Genomic DNA, 19,206 nt, shown 5'->3' on the forward strand with positions numbered 1-19,206 from the left:
AGGCCCCTGCTGCCTTCCCTCCCCTGGGACTGAACCCCAGAGCTTGTTTCCCAAGCTCCCTCCTGACTACCCGAGCCCACAGTGTGAGGCCCACAGCCTCTCCCAGCCTGGGGGTGGTGCTGCCCTCCACACTTGGGGAGTCCTGTGGGTATTCCAGGCAGAACACCCCAGCTAGACACTCCCAGGCTCCCCAGATATTAACTCCCTCCATCCCCCCCCCCACACACAGACACATGGGGCAGTGCCCTCCCAGAACCCGAGGCAGGTGCAGAAGCCTCTGTGCCTGTCCAGGAAGGGAGGAGCCAGGAGGAGCCCAGAACTACACCCTGGTTCTCTCCAACCCCCTGCCCTGGCTGGAGGCAAATGGGAAGCAGTAAAGCTTCTACCCAGAAACTTTCCTATGCATTTGATGCTCCAAATAAGAAGATGACACAGAACAGCTCCCTGAGCAGAAGCTGGGCCCCAGACTTCCCAGCCCCGAGGGCTGCCCTCTGGAGTGGGGTGGCCTCAGAGTGAGGACCGCACAGGGGAGGTGGCCTTTCACATCTTGAGAGGAGGTGGAGGCCAGGGACTTGGGTGGAGTCTCAGGTCTTAGGAGAGGGCTCTCCCTTAGGGGCTGGGGCTGAAGCCAGGGGCTCTGGGGTGTGAGTGCCCAGGACAGATTCCCCCCCCTCTGCCAGCCCAGCCAGCTTTCCAGGGCCCTTGTCTACCCTCCTGGCCTCATGCATGCCTGAGGGAGGTGCAGGCAGGCGGCAGCCTATCCCACCGGCCTGGAGCCATCTCTGCACCAGTGGCCGCCCTGTGGGGAACCCCATTAGGGTGTCCTCGGACCCCAAAGGCCCCAAGGTTTCTGGATGCTTCCTTTGGAAACTTAGGAATTCCACAAGTGTCTGGCCACAGTCTTCTGGCCCCAGGCGGTAGAAAATCTCTGGGCTGCTGTCTGTGAAGCGAGCCCTGTTTTGCCGGGAGGGGGAGTGTCTCGCTCGCTCCCGCTGTGAGAAGCAGCCTCCACTCCTCTGTTTGTCTTTGGGGCTGGAGCTGCAGGGTCAGCCTGGAGCCGCTGCCACAGGGCATCCTGCAAACTTGCCCCACTCACATCCACGCTTACCAGTGGGAGCTGTCACTGCACAGCCAGATGCTGGCTGGGCAAGCCCTCGCGTTCTTGGGCCTGACCTGGGGCACTTTCCAGAGCCTGGCCATCCCCCGGATTACAGAATGTGGCCTCTCCTGTTCTCAGGTAAGCTCCTGCCTCCTCCTAGGCCCCTCCACTGTGGCAGATAAGGCCCTGGTTTCTCCTCAGGTGGGTCTGGCCTGACGCTCTCAGTACATCAACAGGTGAGGGGTTGCAGGGCCCTGGGGAGCCGGGGGCAGCGCAGGTGAAAGAAGGATGGGAGACCTGGCCTGACCCTGCCGAGCTGCTCCGGGAAGTGTTTGCTGGAAGCTCAAGGCAGGGTGAGCCCACCTCGGACCCACCTGTGATCTCCAAGGAAGCTGTGTTAGAATCTACGGCAGCCCACAAGCCCATCCAGGGCTCCCACCCCACTCCCCGCAGCTGCTCTGAGCCATCGGGAACCCGCAACACCTGGGCTTGTGTAGACACCTGCCAAGGAAACACTTGGGAAACGTGCTGAGAGTGAGATGTTGGCAGTGGAGGTACCTGGGTTGGGGTGGAGGGCTCTCGCTGCAGGGCCCACTGACTCAGCCTTACAGGAGAGGGCGCTTCATCAGCACCTGCAGCAAGAAGTGTACCCAGCGTCCCAGGAAGGGGCCCCGGTGCCCAAGGCTGGCCGAGGCACAGTGGGGACACAGGCATGAAAAGAGCACGGAAGGTGTCCCGGAAAGGGAGGACTCACTGAGGACCTGCTGGGTGCACCGTTCTGGCATGGGGACAGCAGTGAGCAAGATGTGTCTTTAGGGCAGTGGCCTGGTCACCTCAGGGGACACTTGCGGGACATCCAGCAGCTCCACAAGGCCTGAGACGGGTCCAGCAGAGGGCTCAGCTCAGGGAGGGGAGCAGCAAGGGCTGGAGTGCTGGGTGCCATGGCCAGGCCCAGATCCACAGGGCATTCGTGGAACAAGGAAGAAAGCAGGCTGGGATGCGTGGGAACCGGTGGGAGCAGGGGAGACGGGCAGGTTCAGGTGGGAGGGGTGTCCACCGGATGCCACCCTGCAGTGGAGACGGAAAACAGGGATGGGGCAGGCCTGGGGATCCTGGCTAGGAGTGGGAAGGAGAAGGGAGAGATGAGACCTCAGAATCGACTTTTGCCTCTGGGAGGAAATGGTCTCTGAGTTGGGAGACCTGGGGGGAGGCAGCCTTGAAATGCAAGTTGGAAAGCTTTGCTGAGGCGGCTGCAGGGTGTGCAGGCAGCCTCCCGGTCCGAGGGGTGATGGCGCTGTCCACGCTGGGACGGGCAGGTGATCCTGGGGAGTGGGTGGGGACCAAGACTGAGCCCTCAGTACTCCAAGGAAAGGGGCAGGGGCAAGGGCAGGGGCTGAGGCTGGTGGAAGAGGCCAGGAAGGAGGGGAAGTGCTGGAGGGGAGAGGAGAGGAGGGGTTTGGCGGGGCTGAGGAAGGGTCTCATGGAAGATGGGGTGGGGAGGGTTGAGCAGGAGGGGTCAAGGGGTGACAAGAGGAGCGGGAAGCTGGAGGTGGGTGTAGGGGCGCTGCCTGGGCAGCCTTGCACAGGGAGGTGGTTGCGAGGGGGCACGGGAGCCCCTGCCCGCAGTGGGGAAGTCAGGGTGGGGAGGCTGGGGCTAAAGCCGCGCCCTGGAGGGACCCGTGCGGGTGACAGTGGGAGGCTGGGCCGCATGCAGGGGAGCTTGGGCGGGGTGGGGCCGCGAGCAGCCGCCCTGGGGGTTCCCTACAGACCCCCTGACGCCGGCCGCTGGGAAGCCCCGAGAAGCACGACGGAAAACCCCGTGTGGGGGAGGCGCCCAGGGCCCAGGCTCAGCCCTCCCCGCCCCCGCTCCCCCCACCTTCCCCCCAGTGCGCCCAGGTCACGCTCCCCGTGCCCCGTGGGGGAGGGGAGGGGCGGGGCAGAACCGCGCGACGTTCTGCGCCCCGACAGCGGCCTCTCCTGCAGCCTCAGACACTCGGGCCACGGGGCCAGCCCTGGGTGGGCTTCGCAGGCCAGGGAGTCAGGAGAAAGAGCGGGCGCCCTTCGCATCTCCATCCCACCGCGGCCTCCGAGCCCCTAGCGGGGATTCTTTCTCTCCGGAAGTTGGATGCGGGGAGTCCAGGCCACAGTGGGCGCCCAGAGGGGCTTCAAGGCACCTGGTGGGAGGGAGGGAGACCCGGGGACCCACGCCACTGCCCCCCTGCAGTTCCGCACAGGCGGCCTCAGTGGGCCTCCCCGCGCTGCCTCCGCGGCTCCCTTTGTGCCGGGGTTGGTCTGGCCTGCCCGGATCACGTTCCCCAGTGGCTGCCCCACATGAGTCCGGCCCCTTTTGCCTGGGCAGAGCCCTCAGCAGCCTGGGGTCAGCTCCACCAGCCCCTCGCTCGAGGCCCTGCTCCCCAACAGGGGCCGAGGCTTCCGTCAGGACGCTGGGTCCAGCGTGTACCCCGCCCATGGGTAGTGGGTTTTGTGGCCAGGCACGGCAGTCTGTGGGTAGTTACTGGGGTGGCCGGCAAAGAGATGGAAACAGCAGAGTAAAAACGAAGCCTCAGAGGCCATCTGCAGGGTGGGATCCTGGGCTGACCTCATAAAACAGAAAACCTTTCATCAAGAGCACATAAGTCCACACTCAACTGAGTGTCACTAACTGCTGCCGATTCCACACTAGACTGAGTGTCACTAACTGCCACCGATTCCACACTAGACTGAGTGTCACTAGCTGCCACCGATTCCACACTAGACTGAGTGTCACTAGCTGCCGCCACCCATGTGGCTCCCCAGGTTTTGCAAATGCACCGGAAACTGTTGAGATGAGGGGATCCTGGGTAAACTCTCTGTAAATCTAAATATATTCAAAATAGAAAATATTTAGAAAGAGGTGTAGCCACTGGTAACGCCCGCTCTACAATTCAAGGAACAGAAGTGGGCCCGACTTTTATTTTTCCATGTTCCCACCTGGGCCAGGAGCAGAAGTCCAGGTCTCCATCTTGAGCTCCTCTCACCCCCACTCCCCCCGCGACAGCCTGGGCTTCCTCGCTGGTCCATAGAGGGTCAGCTCTTTTCAAGAATGGAGCAGCTGTGTGGACCACGGGCTGCACAGTCCAACTCCCCAGCTCAGTGGCCGCCCCCAGGGGGCCTGGACTCTGGAGGTCCTGCCCTGCTCTGAGGGTGCCAGTGCCACCCTGTGCTCCCCGACCTCAGCTCCCATGCCGTTGGTGCTGGGGTGCCTGGCGCCTCCTGCCTCACCCACAGGCTGTCTGCGAGCAGCCTGTCCCACAGGACCCTTCTGCCCTGTGGGAGCCTGGCCACAAGTCCTCATGACCCTCTTTGGGCGCCCTTGGTCAGGCTGGGCTGGGGATGATCATAAATCAGGAATGCAGCTTGGACCTGGACCATCCAGGGCCTGTTCACTGCACTGCACGCCCCCGCCCCCCACCACCAACTCAGCCTCACCTCCTTCCAGGCCCATGAAATTGACCTCTATGAGGCCCCCCAAGCACCCCTTAGATTTATAACCTGCACCCCCCACACTATCCAGACCCCTCTTGCGCCTCTTGACCCCTCTGTTATTTTCCCACCTCTTTATTTTAGTTACATAAAATATAAGTTGCTGATTTCCCAGGTTTCGGATCGTTCTGTCTCCCCCTTCTCGGAATGTGAGCTCCTGGAGAGGCAGGAATGGTTCAGTTTTCCTCTGTTCATGAATCCCAGCACCTAAGCAAGCCTGGCGCGTAGTGGGTGCTCTCCTAAGCAAGCCTGGCGCATAGTGGGTGCTCTCCTAAGCAAGCCTGGCGCATAGTGGGTCCTCTCCTAAGCAAGCCTGGCGCATAGTGGGTGCTCTCCTAAGCAAGCCTGGCGCATAGTGGGTGCTCTCCTAAGCAAGCCTGGCGCATAGTGGGTGCTCTCCTAAGCAAGCCTGGCGCATAGTGGGTGCTCTCCTAAGCAAGCCTGGCGCATAGTGGGTGCTCTCCTAAGCAAGCCTGGCGCATAGTGGGTGCTCTCCTAAGCAAGCCTGGTGCATAGTGGGTCCTCTCCTAAGCAAGCCTGGTGCATAGTGGGTGCTCTCCTAAGCAAGCCTGGCGCATAGTGGGTGCTCTGCTAGTGTCCACTTAAACACACAAGTGGGTGGGGGAGCTGGAGCCTGAGGGTCCGGAGGGATTCAGACTACACTGTTTACTAAGTGACCGCCGCATGCCAGCCTTGGGCCAGGCCCCTGACACGGAGGAGGAGCCAGGATTCAGGGCAGCCCAGGACCCCCGGGAGTGAGGGACAGGGCAGGAGCAGGATGGGCTGGGGAGGGGGTGCCCTCAACCGCTCACCCCTCTCACTGTTCTGTCCCCAGGGCTTTGCCTGCAGGAGCCACAAGAACCGTGAGTACATCTCAGCCCCGGGGGATGCTCAGGGCCTGGACTCCCCACCCCAGGCCACCAGGGCCGCTTTGTCCACTGTGGGAGGCAGGTCTGTCCTGCAGTGTCCCCAGCAGCTGAGGTTCCCTTCTGGGCAGGGCAAACCGCCATCACTCACCGATGTGTGTGGGACCCTGGCCACACCCAGGAAAGGCCACCCTGGCTCCTGGCCAGAGGCGGGCCTGCCAGAGAGAGTCCCACGTCTCCACTTAACACACAATGCCTCGTTGCGTTCCAAACCGGCTGCCCAGAAGCAGCAGGTGGAAAACCCCGTCTCCGCTAGCAAAGCTTTTTCCCTGTGTAAAGTGATTCCTACTGGGCCTTTAACGACTACCTTGATTGTCTTTGTAAACAGCGTGTCTATTTATAAAAGGACTCTGAGTGATGCAGACGCCATGAGGAAGAAAGTTAAAGCTCAGTGAAAAGCCTCCATGTAGAAATAAACAGTATTTACGGAGACAAACATTGCTCTAGGCATTTTGGGTTTTTTTTTTTTTTCTTATTTTTGATTTTTATAAGAATAGACCTGAAGTCTTCCTATCTCTGGTTGGTCAACCAAACCCAGGCTGTTCTCAAACTCCTGGGATCAAGCGATCCTCCTGCCTTGGCCTCCCAAAGTGCTGGGATTGTGGGCTTGAGCCACCATGCCTGGCCTGTTCTAGACATTTGTGTAGCCAAATATACAGATATTTGCAGGATAAACAGATAAAAATTATTTTATAGAAATGAAATTACCTTATGTCGTTTATTTTATTTTTACTTGAATTTAACAGAAAAATAGATGGCTAGACTTTAATTAAATGTTTCTTCACCTCAAGGACCTCTAAGCTTAAGGGAGGAGATTAGATCAGTCTGGCCCCTGCTCAAGGATGACATGCAAATTCACAAAGCGGACTATATTAACAAACAAACAACAAATGCAAAGCATGGCCGACGCGGTGGCTCACACCTGTAATCCCAGCACTTTGGGAGGCTGAGGCGGGTGGATCACCTGAGGTCAGGAGTTCGAGATCAGCCTGGACAACATGGTGAAACCCCATCTCTACTAAGAATAAAAAAAAAAAAAAATTAGCAGGGTGTGGTGGCACATGCCTGTAATCCCAGCTACCTGGGAGGCTGAGGCAAGAGAATCACTTGAACCCAGGAGGCAGAGGTTGTAGTGAGCCGAGATTGCGCCACTGCACTCCAGCCTGGGCAATGGAGTGAGACTCTGCCTCATAAAAACATAAATAAATAAATAATAAACCTCTTTAGTATTTCTAATAGATTTCCTATCGAGTCTCCTTTTTTTAAATAGATGGTCACATATTCTGCAGTTAATGACAGCTTGTAAACCTATGCGTTGGATGGAGGGGGCGGATCTTGTGGAATTGGCTCAGATCTCCAGGGCAATGTTGAATGAGGGAATTCCTGTCTGAGTCCTGATATTAATGGTAATGATTCCAAAGGTTTACTGCTCAGTATTAAGTTTATTGGATGTTTGCACTAGATGTCCCTGATCTAGACAAAGAGGTGCCTTTCTTTTCCTAGTTTGCTAAACACTCTTTTATCATGAATAGGTATTGAATTTTACGAAAAATTTCTGCATCTATGAAAATTGTCATACAGGTTTTTTAGTTTAACAACCCCCCCCCCTTTTTTTTTTTGAGACAGTCTCACTCTTTCGCCCAGGCTGAAGTGCAGTGGTAAAATCTCGGCTCACTGCAACCTCCACCTCCCGAGTTCAAGCAATTCACCTGCCTCAGCCTCCTGAGTAGCTGGGATTACAGGCATGTGCCGCCACGCGTGGCTAATTTTTTTTGTATTTTTAGTAGAGACGGAGTTTCACCATGTTGGCCAGGCTGGTCTCGATCTCTTGACCTTGTGATCCGCCTACCTCGGCCTCCCAAAGTGCTGGGATTACAGGCCTGAGCCACCACGCCTGGCCCCAATCTGCTCTTAAAAATCACCCGTTATATTTTAATTCTGTCGCGGTGGTTTTGTTTCTAGGAATTCCATTTCTCTCAAGTGTGCCTGGTCCCTTATCACAGCCTTTCCTGCTGCCTGTATTTTCAAGCCTGCTTTTTCGCCTGCTTGGCCTGTGGCTTGTTGCTGGAGGACGCCGTGGGCCCACCCTCTCCGCAGCGTCACTCCGGGCTCTCTGCTTCCTGGTGTGCTTGTTTACCTTCAGCGGCTCAAAGTCCTAGGACGGAGGGCCTCCTGGAAGCTGGATTCCTGTTGCTCCTGGGTGGTGCCAGGAGCAGTGTCTGACTGTCGGGGCCAGCCTGGGCTGCGAATCTGTACTGGGTTACGGGTTTTTGGGGGAGCTTTCTCTCCCTGCTCCTCCACTCAGCGACTCTGGAACAGTGCCTGGGCTTTGGGGAGAGGGTCGGTCCAGTTCTGGCTAACCCAGGTTAGGGCCCAGCTCAACGTGGGGAAGTTCTTCCTCAGCATGTGCTGGGGCCTCCCCTCAAAGCCCTCAGCTCCCGCTGGGTTGGAAACGCTCCCTCCATCCCCCGCCCCTGTAAAGCAACCTCCTACGCCCTGCTTTCCTCAGCGCCCCCATCCTGATTATTTTCGCAGTTCTCCTACGTTTCTAGGAAGGTTTTTAAAAAACATATGTTTTTTTCTCCAGCCTAATTAGTACTCTTCAGCAGCTGAGTTGGTGCAAATGGCCTGGTCTCCCATATGAGGGAAGTGTAGTCCCAGCGTGTTTTTATTTTTATTTTTGGTATATTTTATTTTATTTATTTATTTTTTGGGGGGTGGGGGGACAAGGTCTCACTTTGTTGCCCAGGCTGGAGTACAGTGGCGCAATCTCGGCTCACTGCAACCTCCGCCTCCCACGTTCAAGGGATTCTCCTGCCTTAGCCTCTCGAGTAGCTGGAATTATAGGCGCCCAGCACCACCATGCCCAGCTAAGCATTGTATTTTTAGTAGAGACGGGGTTTCACCATGTTGGCCAGGCTGGTCTCGAACTCCTGACCTGGAGTGATCCACCCGCCTCGACCTCCCGAAGTGCTGGGATTACAGAAGTGAGCCACCATGCCCGGCCCAGGTGTTTTTAAACACACAGAGTGGTCCTCAGCCTCCTGCTCTGTCAACACCAGCTTGAATTCCCAGTTCCCCATCGTGTTTTCCCATTCCCTGTGCTCGCTGCTCCTTTCTGTAACCCACTTGTTCCTGCTGAGTTCCCTTCTCTTTCCTGAAGCAAGCACATCTGTCAGGCGTCCTTTCAGCAAGACTTTGTGAATATTATTTTTATGCCTTATTTTGAATAAGGCAAAACATATTTATTTCTAAGCGTTTATGATGAATTGTAGTTTCACAGTTTTTTCCACACAGTAACAATGAATTCTGTTTTGTACCACACTCATCTTGTGTGTTTCTGCTTTACTCACCCTTCCTTCTACACAGCCTCCTCTTCATTTTGTCAGCTTAGTTGGGACAAGAGCCTGTGCTTATTTTTATACATTTTATTCCACAATGAGCAGCTTCTCCTCCTGCGCCCGTTTTGCTAACTCTGTATATGTCCTCATTTTCCGTGCTCACCATGAGTCCTTCTCCTCCGTGGCTTCACCATTTTTTTTTTTTTTTTTTTTTTTTTACTTTCTGGTTTTGATTCCTTTCTTGGTTGTCTTTGTCTTTTTTCTAGAAAGGGTCAAAAGATGCAGATTTCTCATTTCTTGCATAAAGGAGGTTGTCTTTTTTTTTTTTTTTTTTTTGAGATGGAGTCTTGCTGTGTCACCCAGGCTGGAGTGCAGTGGCATGATCTCTGCTCACTGCAACCTCTGCCTCCCTTCCTCTCCTACCTCAGCCTCCCGAGTAGCTAGGACTACAGGTATGTACCACCACACCTGGCAAATTTTTGTATTTTTAGTAGAGACAGAGTTTCGCCATGTTGGCCAGGCTGGTCTCGAACCCCTGACCTCTGGTGATCTGCCCTCCTCGGCCTCCCAAAGTGCTAGGATTAAAGGGGAGTTGTTGGCCTCACACATATGGATGACAACACACACACCGAGTTCTAAGGCACAGTCATTTCTCTGAACATTGCTGCATACCAAGCCCCGGGGATGATGATCCAAGGGAAGGAGACACCAGCCTTGGGAGCAAAGCTCCCCTCACTCCCCTCCCCACTCCCTAGCACAGCCTGGCTTTTTATCCCCAAACCATCCAGCTTTATTTTATTTTTAAATTTTCAATTTGTAATTATTCTTTGCTAGCATATAGAAATACAGTGTTTGGGAGGCTGAGGCAGGTGGATCACTTGAGGTCAGGAGTTCAAGACCAGCCTGGCCAACATGGCAAAACTCCGTCTCCACTACAAATTAAAAAATTAGTCAGGTGTGGTGGTACACACCTGTAGTCCTAGCTACTTGGGAGGCTGAGACACGAGAATCGCTTGAACCCAGGAAGCAGAGGTTGCAGTGAGCAGAGATCATACCACTGCACTCCAGCCTGGGCGACAGAGTGAGGCTCCGTCTCAAAAAAACCCAAAAAAACAAAAACAAACAAAAAAGAAATAGTGGATTTTTGTATATTGATCTTGTATTCTGCCACTTTGCTAAACTTATTAGTTTCAGTGCCTTTTTTGTAGATACTAGCGTTTTCTACAATCATGTCATCTACAAAGGTACACAACTTCTCCATTTCCACACGAGAAGCCTATTTCTTTTCCTGCCTAGTTGTGTGGAGCAGGGTCCCCCCTGCAGTATTGAGTGGAAGTGAGAAGAGCAGGGATCCTTGTCTTGCTTTTTATGAGGGGTGGAAAATAATCTATTCTTTCACTATGAAATGTGATGTTACATATAGATTTTTCACAGATCGTCTTTATCAATTTGAGGAAATTTCATTCCTTGTTTGCTGAGATTTTTTTTTTTTTTAATCAGGAATGGATGGTGAACTTCGTCAAAAAATTTTTCTGTGACTATTGAGATGATCATAAGTGGTTTTTAAAATTTTGTCAGTTGGGTGTGGTGGCCTCTCAAAGTGCTGGGAATACAGGTGTGAGCCACCATGCCTGGCCTTTTTTTTTTTTTTTTTTTTTGAGATGGAGTCTCTCTCTGTCACCCAGGCTGGAGTGCAATGGCGCGATCTTGGCTCACTGCAACCTCCACCTCCTGGGTTCAAGCGATTCTCCTGCCTCAGCCTCCTGAGTAGCTGGGATTATGGGCGTGAGCCACCACACCTGGCTAATTTTTGTATTTTTAGTAGAGACAGGGTTTCCCCATGTTGGCCAGGCTGGTCTCAAACTCCTGATCTTGGGTGATCCGCCCACCTCGGCCTCCCAAATTGCTGGGATTACATGCGTGAGCCCTGCCCAGCCCATTCCCTCAAATTCTCTTGGGTGGTTCTTTCTCCGCCTCTGGTCGTTCCCTCACATGCATGTGTTCATGAATACTCCACTGAGTATTAGCAAAGTGGATATTCCCCAGAGCTCTCTCTGTGTCATCCTCTCCCCTCTCATAATTGGTCCGGCTGCCCAGACCCCTCCATCCCAGTTCCTCCTCTCAGGGAGTGTGCCACGCTCCACTTGGGATCCACCCCCACCACTGCCTGAGAACACTCCCCAGACAGTGGCGCATTCCCAGACCTCACTGTGACTGTTTCCTGTCTCCCAGGTCTCACCGTCCCTCACTTCCTCACGCCCACTGTCTTGAAACCATTGCTCATGGATTTTGCCTTGGTTTCCCAGCTGTCTCAGGCAGGAGGGTAAATCAGATCCCTGTGAGTCCATCCGGACTACAGTGGGAATTTGTAAGAGTTGGATTTCTGGCTGGGCGCGGTGGCTCACACCTGTTATCCCAGCACTTTGGGAGGCTGAGGTGGGCGGATCACCTGAGATCAGGAGTTTGAGACCAGCCTGGCCAGCATGGTGAAACCCTGTCTCTATTAAAAATACAAAAATTAGCCAGGCGTGGTGGTGCGTGCCTGTAATCCCAACTACTCGGGAGGCTGAGGCAGGAGAATTGCTTGAACCTGGGAGGTGGAGGTTGCAGTGAGCCGAGATCACTCCACTGTGCTCCAGCCTGGGCGTCAGAGTGGGACTCTGTCTCAAAAAAAAAAAAAAAAAAGGGTTGGATTTCTTACCCATAGCATGTTCGGACTTCATTCCCATTGCCCCTTTGAGGCACGGAGTTACTGGATGGAAGCTCTCAACTGTCAGTTGTCTAGGTTCTTGCCGTGTTAAACAAAACACACAAGTATAGCAACAAAAAAGAATGGAGTAAGGAGGGCACAGATTTACTGAAGCGAAGGAGCACTCCACAGAGTGGGAGCAGGCTCAAGCAAGCAGCCAAGGGCCCCGAATGCAGTGCCCCCCAGAGTTTTCACAAAGCTAAAAGAATTTGGTAACACTCCTAGCTGCCCTTTGGGGGTTTCCAGTGGGTTACACCCTGTGGAGGATAGGCCTGCAACCAATCAGAGGCTGAAGTGGAGTCTCATTATCACAGGAGGGAGGCTGTGGCCTGTGTGCTGCCTAATCTTGCCTGGAACTGGCTGCACCTGCTGTTCTTTTGCTTATCCCTTCGCCCCCGGTTACCCTCATTCCTTACTCTCCTGCCTCAGCAGGGTACTGTGTTCAGTGTGGGCTCCGCTGAGCAGCAGCTGCACTGTCTCACCAACAGTATGTGGGTCCCATGCCTCAGTGGCCATGCCTTCTATAAAGAGGGTGGCAGTCCTCCTGTGGAACGGCTGGCTTGCCAGGCTCTGTGGCTCATGTGAAGTTCTGCTCGGAGTCCCACCTGCAAACCTGGCTGAGCAAAGGCAGCAAAATTGCTCAGCCCCCGGTGCCCAAAATAATACCCAGCTCCACACTACCCAGGTCTGGTGAGGCTGCCCTGAATGGCGTTTGGTCTCAGAGCAAAAGGCCCTGGGGGCAAGTCCTGCCTGTGAGGATGCGGCCACTTCCCTGTGGACAGAGGCCTGGGCTGCAGCAACCTTGGGGTCACCTCCCAGGTGTCCCAGCAAGCCCTCGTTGGCCTTTCTGCTGTTCGTCTTTGAGCAGGGGTGACGGAGCTTGCCAGCAAGTCGTGGTGGGCTTCCTGCCCCCTTGCTGGCCAGGTGGGGCAGCAGCTTCCGCTGCTCTGATGCAGACTGGTGTGCAGCCTGCCCCCCTGATCCGGGCCCACTCCTGGGGTCCCACAAACATTTCGGAGTGTGTCTCCGGGGGGGCTCACCACATGCCAGGGGGCTTGCTCCCCAGTTGGCTTGGGGCAAGATAGTAAAGAACCCCTGGCAAAGACTTTGCAGCCCCAGGGCTCTCTCCCCCTTCACAGAACCATCCACAAAGCCTTTCCAAGCACCAGGGAACTCGAGGCCTCACACTCTTTCTCCACCCCCCAGGGAACATTTTTAACAGCTTCTGCCGGCCACGCCCCGTGTCCATGTCCAGGTCAGTCCTGGAGGCCCTGACGTCCTCCACTGCCATGCAGTGTGTCCCCCCTGACGGCTGCTCGATGCTCCTGCGTGTACGCGCCTCCATCAACCTGCATGGTGAGAGGTGGCCTCGAGGGTGGAAGTAACACTCGCAGATCCGGCAGTGGGCCCAGGTGCCTTTTACTCCCATCAAACCCTGGGTGGCCTGGTGAGGGAGGGGGTCGCTGCTAACCGCACTTCACAGAGAGAAGGCAGAGGAACAGGGTCCCACGACCCCGTCCAGAGCTCTGACACACCCCGCTGGGTCCTTCCTCCACCCAGAGCGCCTGCGGGGCCTGGAGGCCTGTGCCATCAGCCTGGACACCCAGGAGACGCAGTGTCAGAGCGTGTGGGTGGCCAGGGCCTCCCACCAGCAGCAGGTGGGGCAGCAGGTGAGGCCAAGGCAGGGCTCTGCCACCCAAGTCCCGAAGACTGGGCGCCACTCCTCCTGGGCGCCATCCCTGGCTCTAAGCTCCAGCCATGCAGGTGGAGCTGGCCGGGTAGGGTGGGCAGTGCCTCTGAGTCCACGCAGCTCACACCTGCACCTGCTCAGCTCCAGGTGCACTTTGGCTGCTTTGCGGTGAGTGTGGCCCAGCACCTCTACGTCACCCTGAGGACCATCCCTCATTTCTGCGGGGTCCAGCTGGACCAGAGGCACCTCGTGGAAGGTAGGGTCCCCAGGGCCCCCTGAGCACAGCTGCCGTTCAGCCTCCAGGGCCTGGCTTGGGGTGGGACTTGCCCAGGGCAGGGGCCTGGCCCTCACACTGGACAGATCCCCGCAAGGCCTTTGCCTTAATTCAAGGTCGCATGGCAGCGGCACAGCGCGTGGGGGGGGCAGGGGCAGGTGGAGGAGGATGGCCCCTGAGGGCAGGGCAGCCCGCACCCCGCCATTGCCTCTGCGCTTTGCAGACTGCGGAGAGGAGGACGTGGCGAGGAGTGTGCCCGACTGCCTTGGTGAGTTCCCTCCTTCGACGCCCCTGCGAAGACCCCCAGACGCTGCGACAGGCTTCCTCTCCCCGGGGTCTTCTGCCCCATTTGGGAAATCCTGAGGGGCCCTCGGGTGGGCGACTCCCAAACGTCTGAACCAAGCAGGAGCCACCACGTCGTGGCTCTCGGGACAGACAGAGCCCCGCGTCGGTGACCGCTGGTCCCAGCGCGGCCCCGACTTGCCGCCTCCTGCAGCGGGGAAGCTCAGCTACTGGGTGGACCGGAGGCGCAAGGCGATTCTGGTGCAGGTGCCCAGGGCCTCCGGGAGCCCCGACTACTACGTGCGGCTCTGCCTCAAGCGGTTCACCTGCGAGGACGCCGGTGCCCCTGTGCAAGTGAGCGCCCGCGCCCCGTCAGCCTTAGGCCCCGCCCACCTCCGCGCCCGCGCCCCGTCAGCCTTAGGCCCCGCCCACCTCCGCGCCCCGCCCCCGGTCAGGCCTAGGCCCCACCCACCTCCCGTCCCCGCTCCCGCCCCGTTCGGCCCAGGTCCCGCCCACCCCAGACCACACCCGCCCTCCCGCGCGGCCCCTCAGCCGCCCTTTCTGGGTTGCAGGTGACCGCCAACAGCGTCTCCCAGGCCGTCTCCCTGCCCTACAGCCAGGAGCTGCCGTGCTTGTGCCTGGAGGTCGGTGGAGGTGTCGCCTGGACTTGGGGCGGGTCGGGGGAGCACAGGGATGGGTGGGCTGCGCTGACCCCAGCCCCTCCCACAGGGCTGGTCTGCGACCCCTGACGCGGTGAGGATCCAGATCTGCCCCTTTGAAAACGGCAAGTGTCCTGCGATGCCAACGGGCGGAAGGGTGGGAATGGCTGCCGCCAGCCTGACTCCACCATGAGGACTGACGTGGGGGGATGAGATAAGGGGCAGGCCCAGCCTAAATCCCTGAGCCTGCTCGGAAGGGCCTGTCACCAAGGGAACCTGCGCACAGATGTGGATGTGCACAAGTGTGTGTATGCGTGTGTTTGTGTGTGTGCAATGTACATGTGTGCACACGTGGGCCAGCTCACCTGGGAAAACCAAGGCTGTCAAGAGGGGCTGTCTGAGGGGCACAAGAGAGATGCCCTGCTCTCGGTTCTGCTCAGCGACGCTGCACACACACACACACATGCACAGACACCCATGAACATACACGCCCATACACATGCACACACATACGCACACCCATGCGCAGGCAGGCACACCCATGGATATGCACACCCACACCCATGGACACACATCCGTGCACATACACACATACACAGGTACACACACCCATGCACAGGCAGGCACACTCACGCACACCCGTACCCATGACACACACCCATGCGCAGGCAGGCATATACATAGGCGCATGCACCCAGGCACATGCATATCCACACACATGCACACGCACCCATGCACACACGTGCACAGACTTGGGCCAGGGCTCAGAGACCCACAGGAGGAGTGTTCTGGACCCTGGCCCAGTGGTCACTTGAGTGGGTGCTAGACCTCACGGGCCTGGCAGCCAGGGTAGGGCCCAGCTGACCTGTGTTTCGGGGAGGGTTCCTGCAGACACTGAGGCACTGGAGGTGCTGTGGGACACGGTCTACTACCACCCGGGGAGCCAGACACTGAGCTGGGAGCCCGCCTGCCCTGTGAGTGGCCATGTGAGCCTGTGCTGGCGCCCAGGGCCCGGAGCCGGCTGCCGTAAGCTGCAGCGATCCAGCCAGCTGGTGCATCGCAGAGTGAGTGCCTGCTCGGCAGGGATGGGGGTGGGCATGGATGCCACAGCCTGACCCGAGCCCTCCTCAGGTGCAGTACCCGCTGGTGGACACCCAGCCCCAGCTCTGCCTGAAGGTGAGGGGCTGCCACAGCCTGCCAGTGCCCTATTTTGGGAGGGGCCAGGGGGCATCAGGGTAGGGAATGGAGCAGGGGCCCTTGCCCAGCCCTGGAGCCCAGCCTCCCAGCCGTCCCTCAGAGCCCCCTCCTGGTCTGACAGTGGGTGAGCTAAGGGCCTAAGGAGGGGAACTGAGCCCAGATCACCCTGAAGCTGACCCAGCCTGTCCCTGTCCCTGCCCCTGTCCCTGCCCCGCACACACTCCACCCTCCTGCACCCCTCACCCCACTTTGCAGTTCTCCACCAGTTGGGGGTCCTGGGTGCGGTGCCCTTTCGAACAGCGTCGCTTCCCAAGTAAGTTCTCCGTGGGGCCTGCACAGCGTGGACGCAGCACAGAACATCCTTTACGTCACTCTGTGTTGGTCAGGGAGGTGGGATAACAGTGTCAAGCCAGTGTGGGGGAGGTACAGTGGGCAGGCGCCAGGCCCGCTGGGGAAGGAAGGGAGGCCAGATGGGGGTCTCACCCTTCACTCCCCACAGCCTGGAAAATGACCATCCAGCCTTCGCCCACAAAGGGCCACCTCCGGGCCACCTTCTTCTCGTCCAGCCCCGCCCACTTCCAGGTGCACCTGTGTCACAGGAGGAAGTCACAGCTCCCTGCCTGCCAACGCACACTCCAGGCCAGCCCGCTCCCTTCAGCCTCAGTGAGCCGAGAGAGTGGGGCTCCATCCTGGGGAGGTGGGGGGGTGGTGGCAGGACCCCATCACTTCCCTGTGGTGGTCTCTGTCCCACCCGGGCCCTGAGCCCACCCAGGGTCTAGCCTACCTGGCAGGGAGGGATGGGGGGCCAGCCCTGCTTTGTGGGTGCTGAGAGGATGTGGGAGAAGCACAGTGTTTAGCCTGATCCGCCCTTCCTCCTATTGCCTATGACCTGCCCTCCCCCACCCAGTGTGACCCAGCAGCCGCCCTTGCCTTTGCCTTCCTGGACCTTCCCAAGGAGGAGGTCTGTGCCCCAGGCGTCTGCATCCAGGTGGGTGTCGCTGCTGTGCCCAGCCCCTACCCATCTCCTCCACTGCAGGACCTCAGTTCACACCCCTCCTTCCCATCCCCCATCCCCTGGGGGAAGCAGGAGGCCGTGTTGACGGAGCTGCCTTATGCCTGCAGGGCTGGAGGACCGATGTATACTTCTCCGTTCCCCAGCAGCTCTGCAACCTCCGCTCCAGTGGGTGCCCAGCTCTTAGGGGCCGCAAGAGGCTGAGGACTAGACCCAGGCCTCCCACAGCAGCCTGGGCATGGCGTGCACTGAACAGGAGACTGGGTGGGGGAAACGGGGAGACCATCCGGCCCTGAGTCAGGTCAGGCTTCTGCGCCAAACCCAGGCCTGGGCCCACCACTGCCCTCCAGCCTCGAATTTCCCTCCACCACACACCGCTGGGCCTCCCGCACGCCCTCCCTGGTCTCACTCTGTCATTGGCCTTGCCTCCTCCTCCCTGGGGGTCCGCCTTTCCTGATCAGAGTTCTGGTTCCAACCGCCAGTGACTTGGGATGTCCCTTTGCCCACCAGCCACCGAGGCCCAAGCTCCCAGGACCCAGGGTACATCAGGACAGAACTAAGCACGTGTGGCCTGGGTGTGGTCAGGAGCGTGGCTCTGCCTTGGAGTCCAGGAAGGGTCACAGCTAGCACTCCCACCTGCACCCCTCCCTGTGAGCTCAAGAGCTTGCCTAGCTTCGGGTGGGGTGAACCGCAAGAGCCACAGAGGTGGGAGGGGCGGGAGGGGGTGGATAGGACAGCCGGCCACCCAGGGCCTCTGGGGACCCTTTCCAGGGAGCACCAGTGGGCCAGGCAGGGGTCTCTGGAATGTCTCCTCAGCTCAGCTGAGCCACAGCCATTTCAGGGCAGCCTACAGCCTGCTGCCCACAGGACATGCCCAGGGCCGTGGCAGGACCCGCAGACCTTCAGCTCCCCCTTCTCCCAGCAAGACTTTTTGGCCAAGCCTAGGTCCCCCTCCCCAGCAAAGGTCACCTCCAGCAGATCACAGACTAAAGGGGCGGTGGCCACCTGCTGGTCAGGTGTCCCTGGGGCTGGCACCTGCCACTGTGGAGTGCCCATGCTATGCTGGGCAAGTCCACGGCCCCAGGGACAGGCCTGGAGGCAGCAGGAGGACTGGGCCTGGCTCAGGTGGGGGGATCTGGAGGTCACACACACTGCTCTTGGGGCCAGGGTGGGCTCCTCCTTCACTTGTCTGCTGAGCCTCCCTGCAGATGGGAGGCTGCTGTCCACAGCCACTGGCCCCCCGGGACTGGGCAGCCCCCTCCCCTTCCCTCACATGTCTCAGCCTCACACAGTGGGGGCAGGGCTGGGAGGGGGTGCCCCAGCCAGTACCACCCCTACATCTCTCTCCACCTGCACCCACCCCCATGAGACGGCAGCCTGAGGCCAGGAATCTCCTCACCAACAAGTAGGTGTCAGGGACACATTGCTGGGGGGCAGGAGGCAAAGGCACAGCCTCGGACAGCTGAGCCAGGCCCCCCTCAGAGTGCGAGGTGTTCTCACCTGACCGTGGGGCCCAGGCACCTGCTGGCTCTCCTGAGGCTACAGCTCCATGGGGCCCTCAGGGCCTCTGGGTCACATAAAAGACCTTCAGCCCTGTCCTGAGTGCCCTGGGAACAGCAGGACCTGGGTGGGCTACCCCTTCCCCGGATGGCCCAGGTGCTGGACCCCAGCCTCCCTCTCAGACAATTCATGATCATGGCCACTGTCCCTGGCCCTGAAGACAAGGCCCTGGCAGCTGCCCGGAGCTTCCCCAGTGCTCTGGGGTGCAGGGTGCAACCTTCCTGTAGCTGACCAGGCCCGAGGTGGTCAAGGATCACCCCAGTTTCTACCCAGGGCACCCCACACTGGCTGGAGTCCACCTCTCCTGTCTGTGCATCCTTGGGTGCTGAGCTTCACTGGGGCACCCGCCCCACTCGGACACCTCCAGAGGGTTTCAGCTTCCCCAGATCCCAGCCCCACTCACCCAGCAACGGTCAGTCATTTCCTGTGGTCTCAGAGGCCACCTGCCTGGGGGCCACCTGCTGGGGATGTGTGGTTCTCAGACATCCCAAGTGACACATCCAGGCCCCAGCCAGGGGTGTCCAGCGGTGGCCTGTGCAGTGGGCCATGGGGTCGGCCCTTGAAGACCTCTCATGTGGGTCACATAGGCTCCCCAGCTTCCCCGCTGAGCCACCCTCTGGAGCCTGGACATCGTCTCACCTGAGTGCTGTGCAGGACCACATGCCCGGCCTGTCCCAGCGGTGGTTGCACCCCATCTGCAGATGCACTCCCACTGCAGTCTGGGCCCAGGCTGCCCTCTTCCCGCTGGCTGTGGGCAGCTGGGCCTTCTTTTCCCTCCTGCAACAGAGGCTGCTATGCCCCACAGACTGGAGAGGGGGCTGCAGAGTGAGTAAGTCCCCTCCACTCAGTAAACGCTGGTCCGGGGGTAGCTGTTAAAATGGAGCTTGGGCCTGGC

General features: G+C 58.3%; 1 protein-coding gene across 2 annotated transcripts; it reads left to right on the forward strand.

Moving 5' to 3' along the window:
• Positions 1-1,122: 1,122 nt before the first annotated feature.
• IL17REL (interleukin 17 receptor E like) lies at positions 1,123-19,192 on the forward strand. Of its 2 annotated transcripts, none has more exons than XM_030815150.1 (15): positions 1,123-1,237; positions 4,706-4,786; positions 5,457-5,484; positions 12,844-12,993; positions 13,198-13,307; positions 13,469-13,583; positions 14,098-14,237; positions 14,456-14,527; positions 14,613-14,667; positions 15,434-15,606; positions 15,674-15,718; positions 15,995-16,052; positions 16,306-16,402; positions 16,647-16,727; positions 16,862-19,192. In XM_030815150.1, the coding sequence occupies exons 4-15, from the start codon at positions 12,885-12,887 to the stop codon at positions 16,953-16,955; spliced, it is 1,149 nt and encodes a 382-aa protein (XP_030671010.1). In that variant the 5' UTR covers positions 1,123-1,237; positions 4,706-4,786; positions 5,457-5,484; positions 12,844-12,884; the 3' UTR covers positions 16,956-19,192. The 2 variants fall into 2 exon arrangements, with proteins under 2 accessions (XP_030671010.1, XP_030671009.1); XM_030815149.1 differs by lacking the exon at positions 4,706-4,786 and adding an exon at positions 13,825-13,869 and having other exon boundaries at positions 1,136-1,237; positions 16,239-16,402; positions 16,862-17,047.
• Positions 19,193-19,206: the final 14 nt, after the last annotated feature.

The sequence above is a fragment of the Nomascus leucogenys genome, chromosome 7b, assembly GCF_006542625.1.
Source record: "Nomascus leucogenys isolate Asia chromosome 7b, Asia_NLE_v1, whole genome shotgun sequence".
Lineage (NCBI taxonomy): Eukaryota > Metazoa > Chordata > Mammalia > Primates > Hylobatidae > Nomascus > Nomascus leucogenys.

Coding starts and splice junctions, on each gene's coding strand:
- IL17REL (XM_030815149.1), top strand. CDS start 1,136: ATGCTGGCTGGGCAAGCCCTCGCGTTCTTGGGCCTGACCTGGGGCACT. Junction 13,870..14,097: donor GAGTGTGCCCGACTGCCTTG/GTGAGTTCCCTC, acceptor CGCCTCCTGCAG/CGGGGAAGCTCAGCTACTGG. Junction 16,053..16,238: donor CGAACAGCGTCGCTTCCCAA/GTAAGTTCTCCG, acceptor CACTCCCCACAG/CCTGGAAAATGACCATCCAG.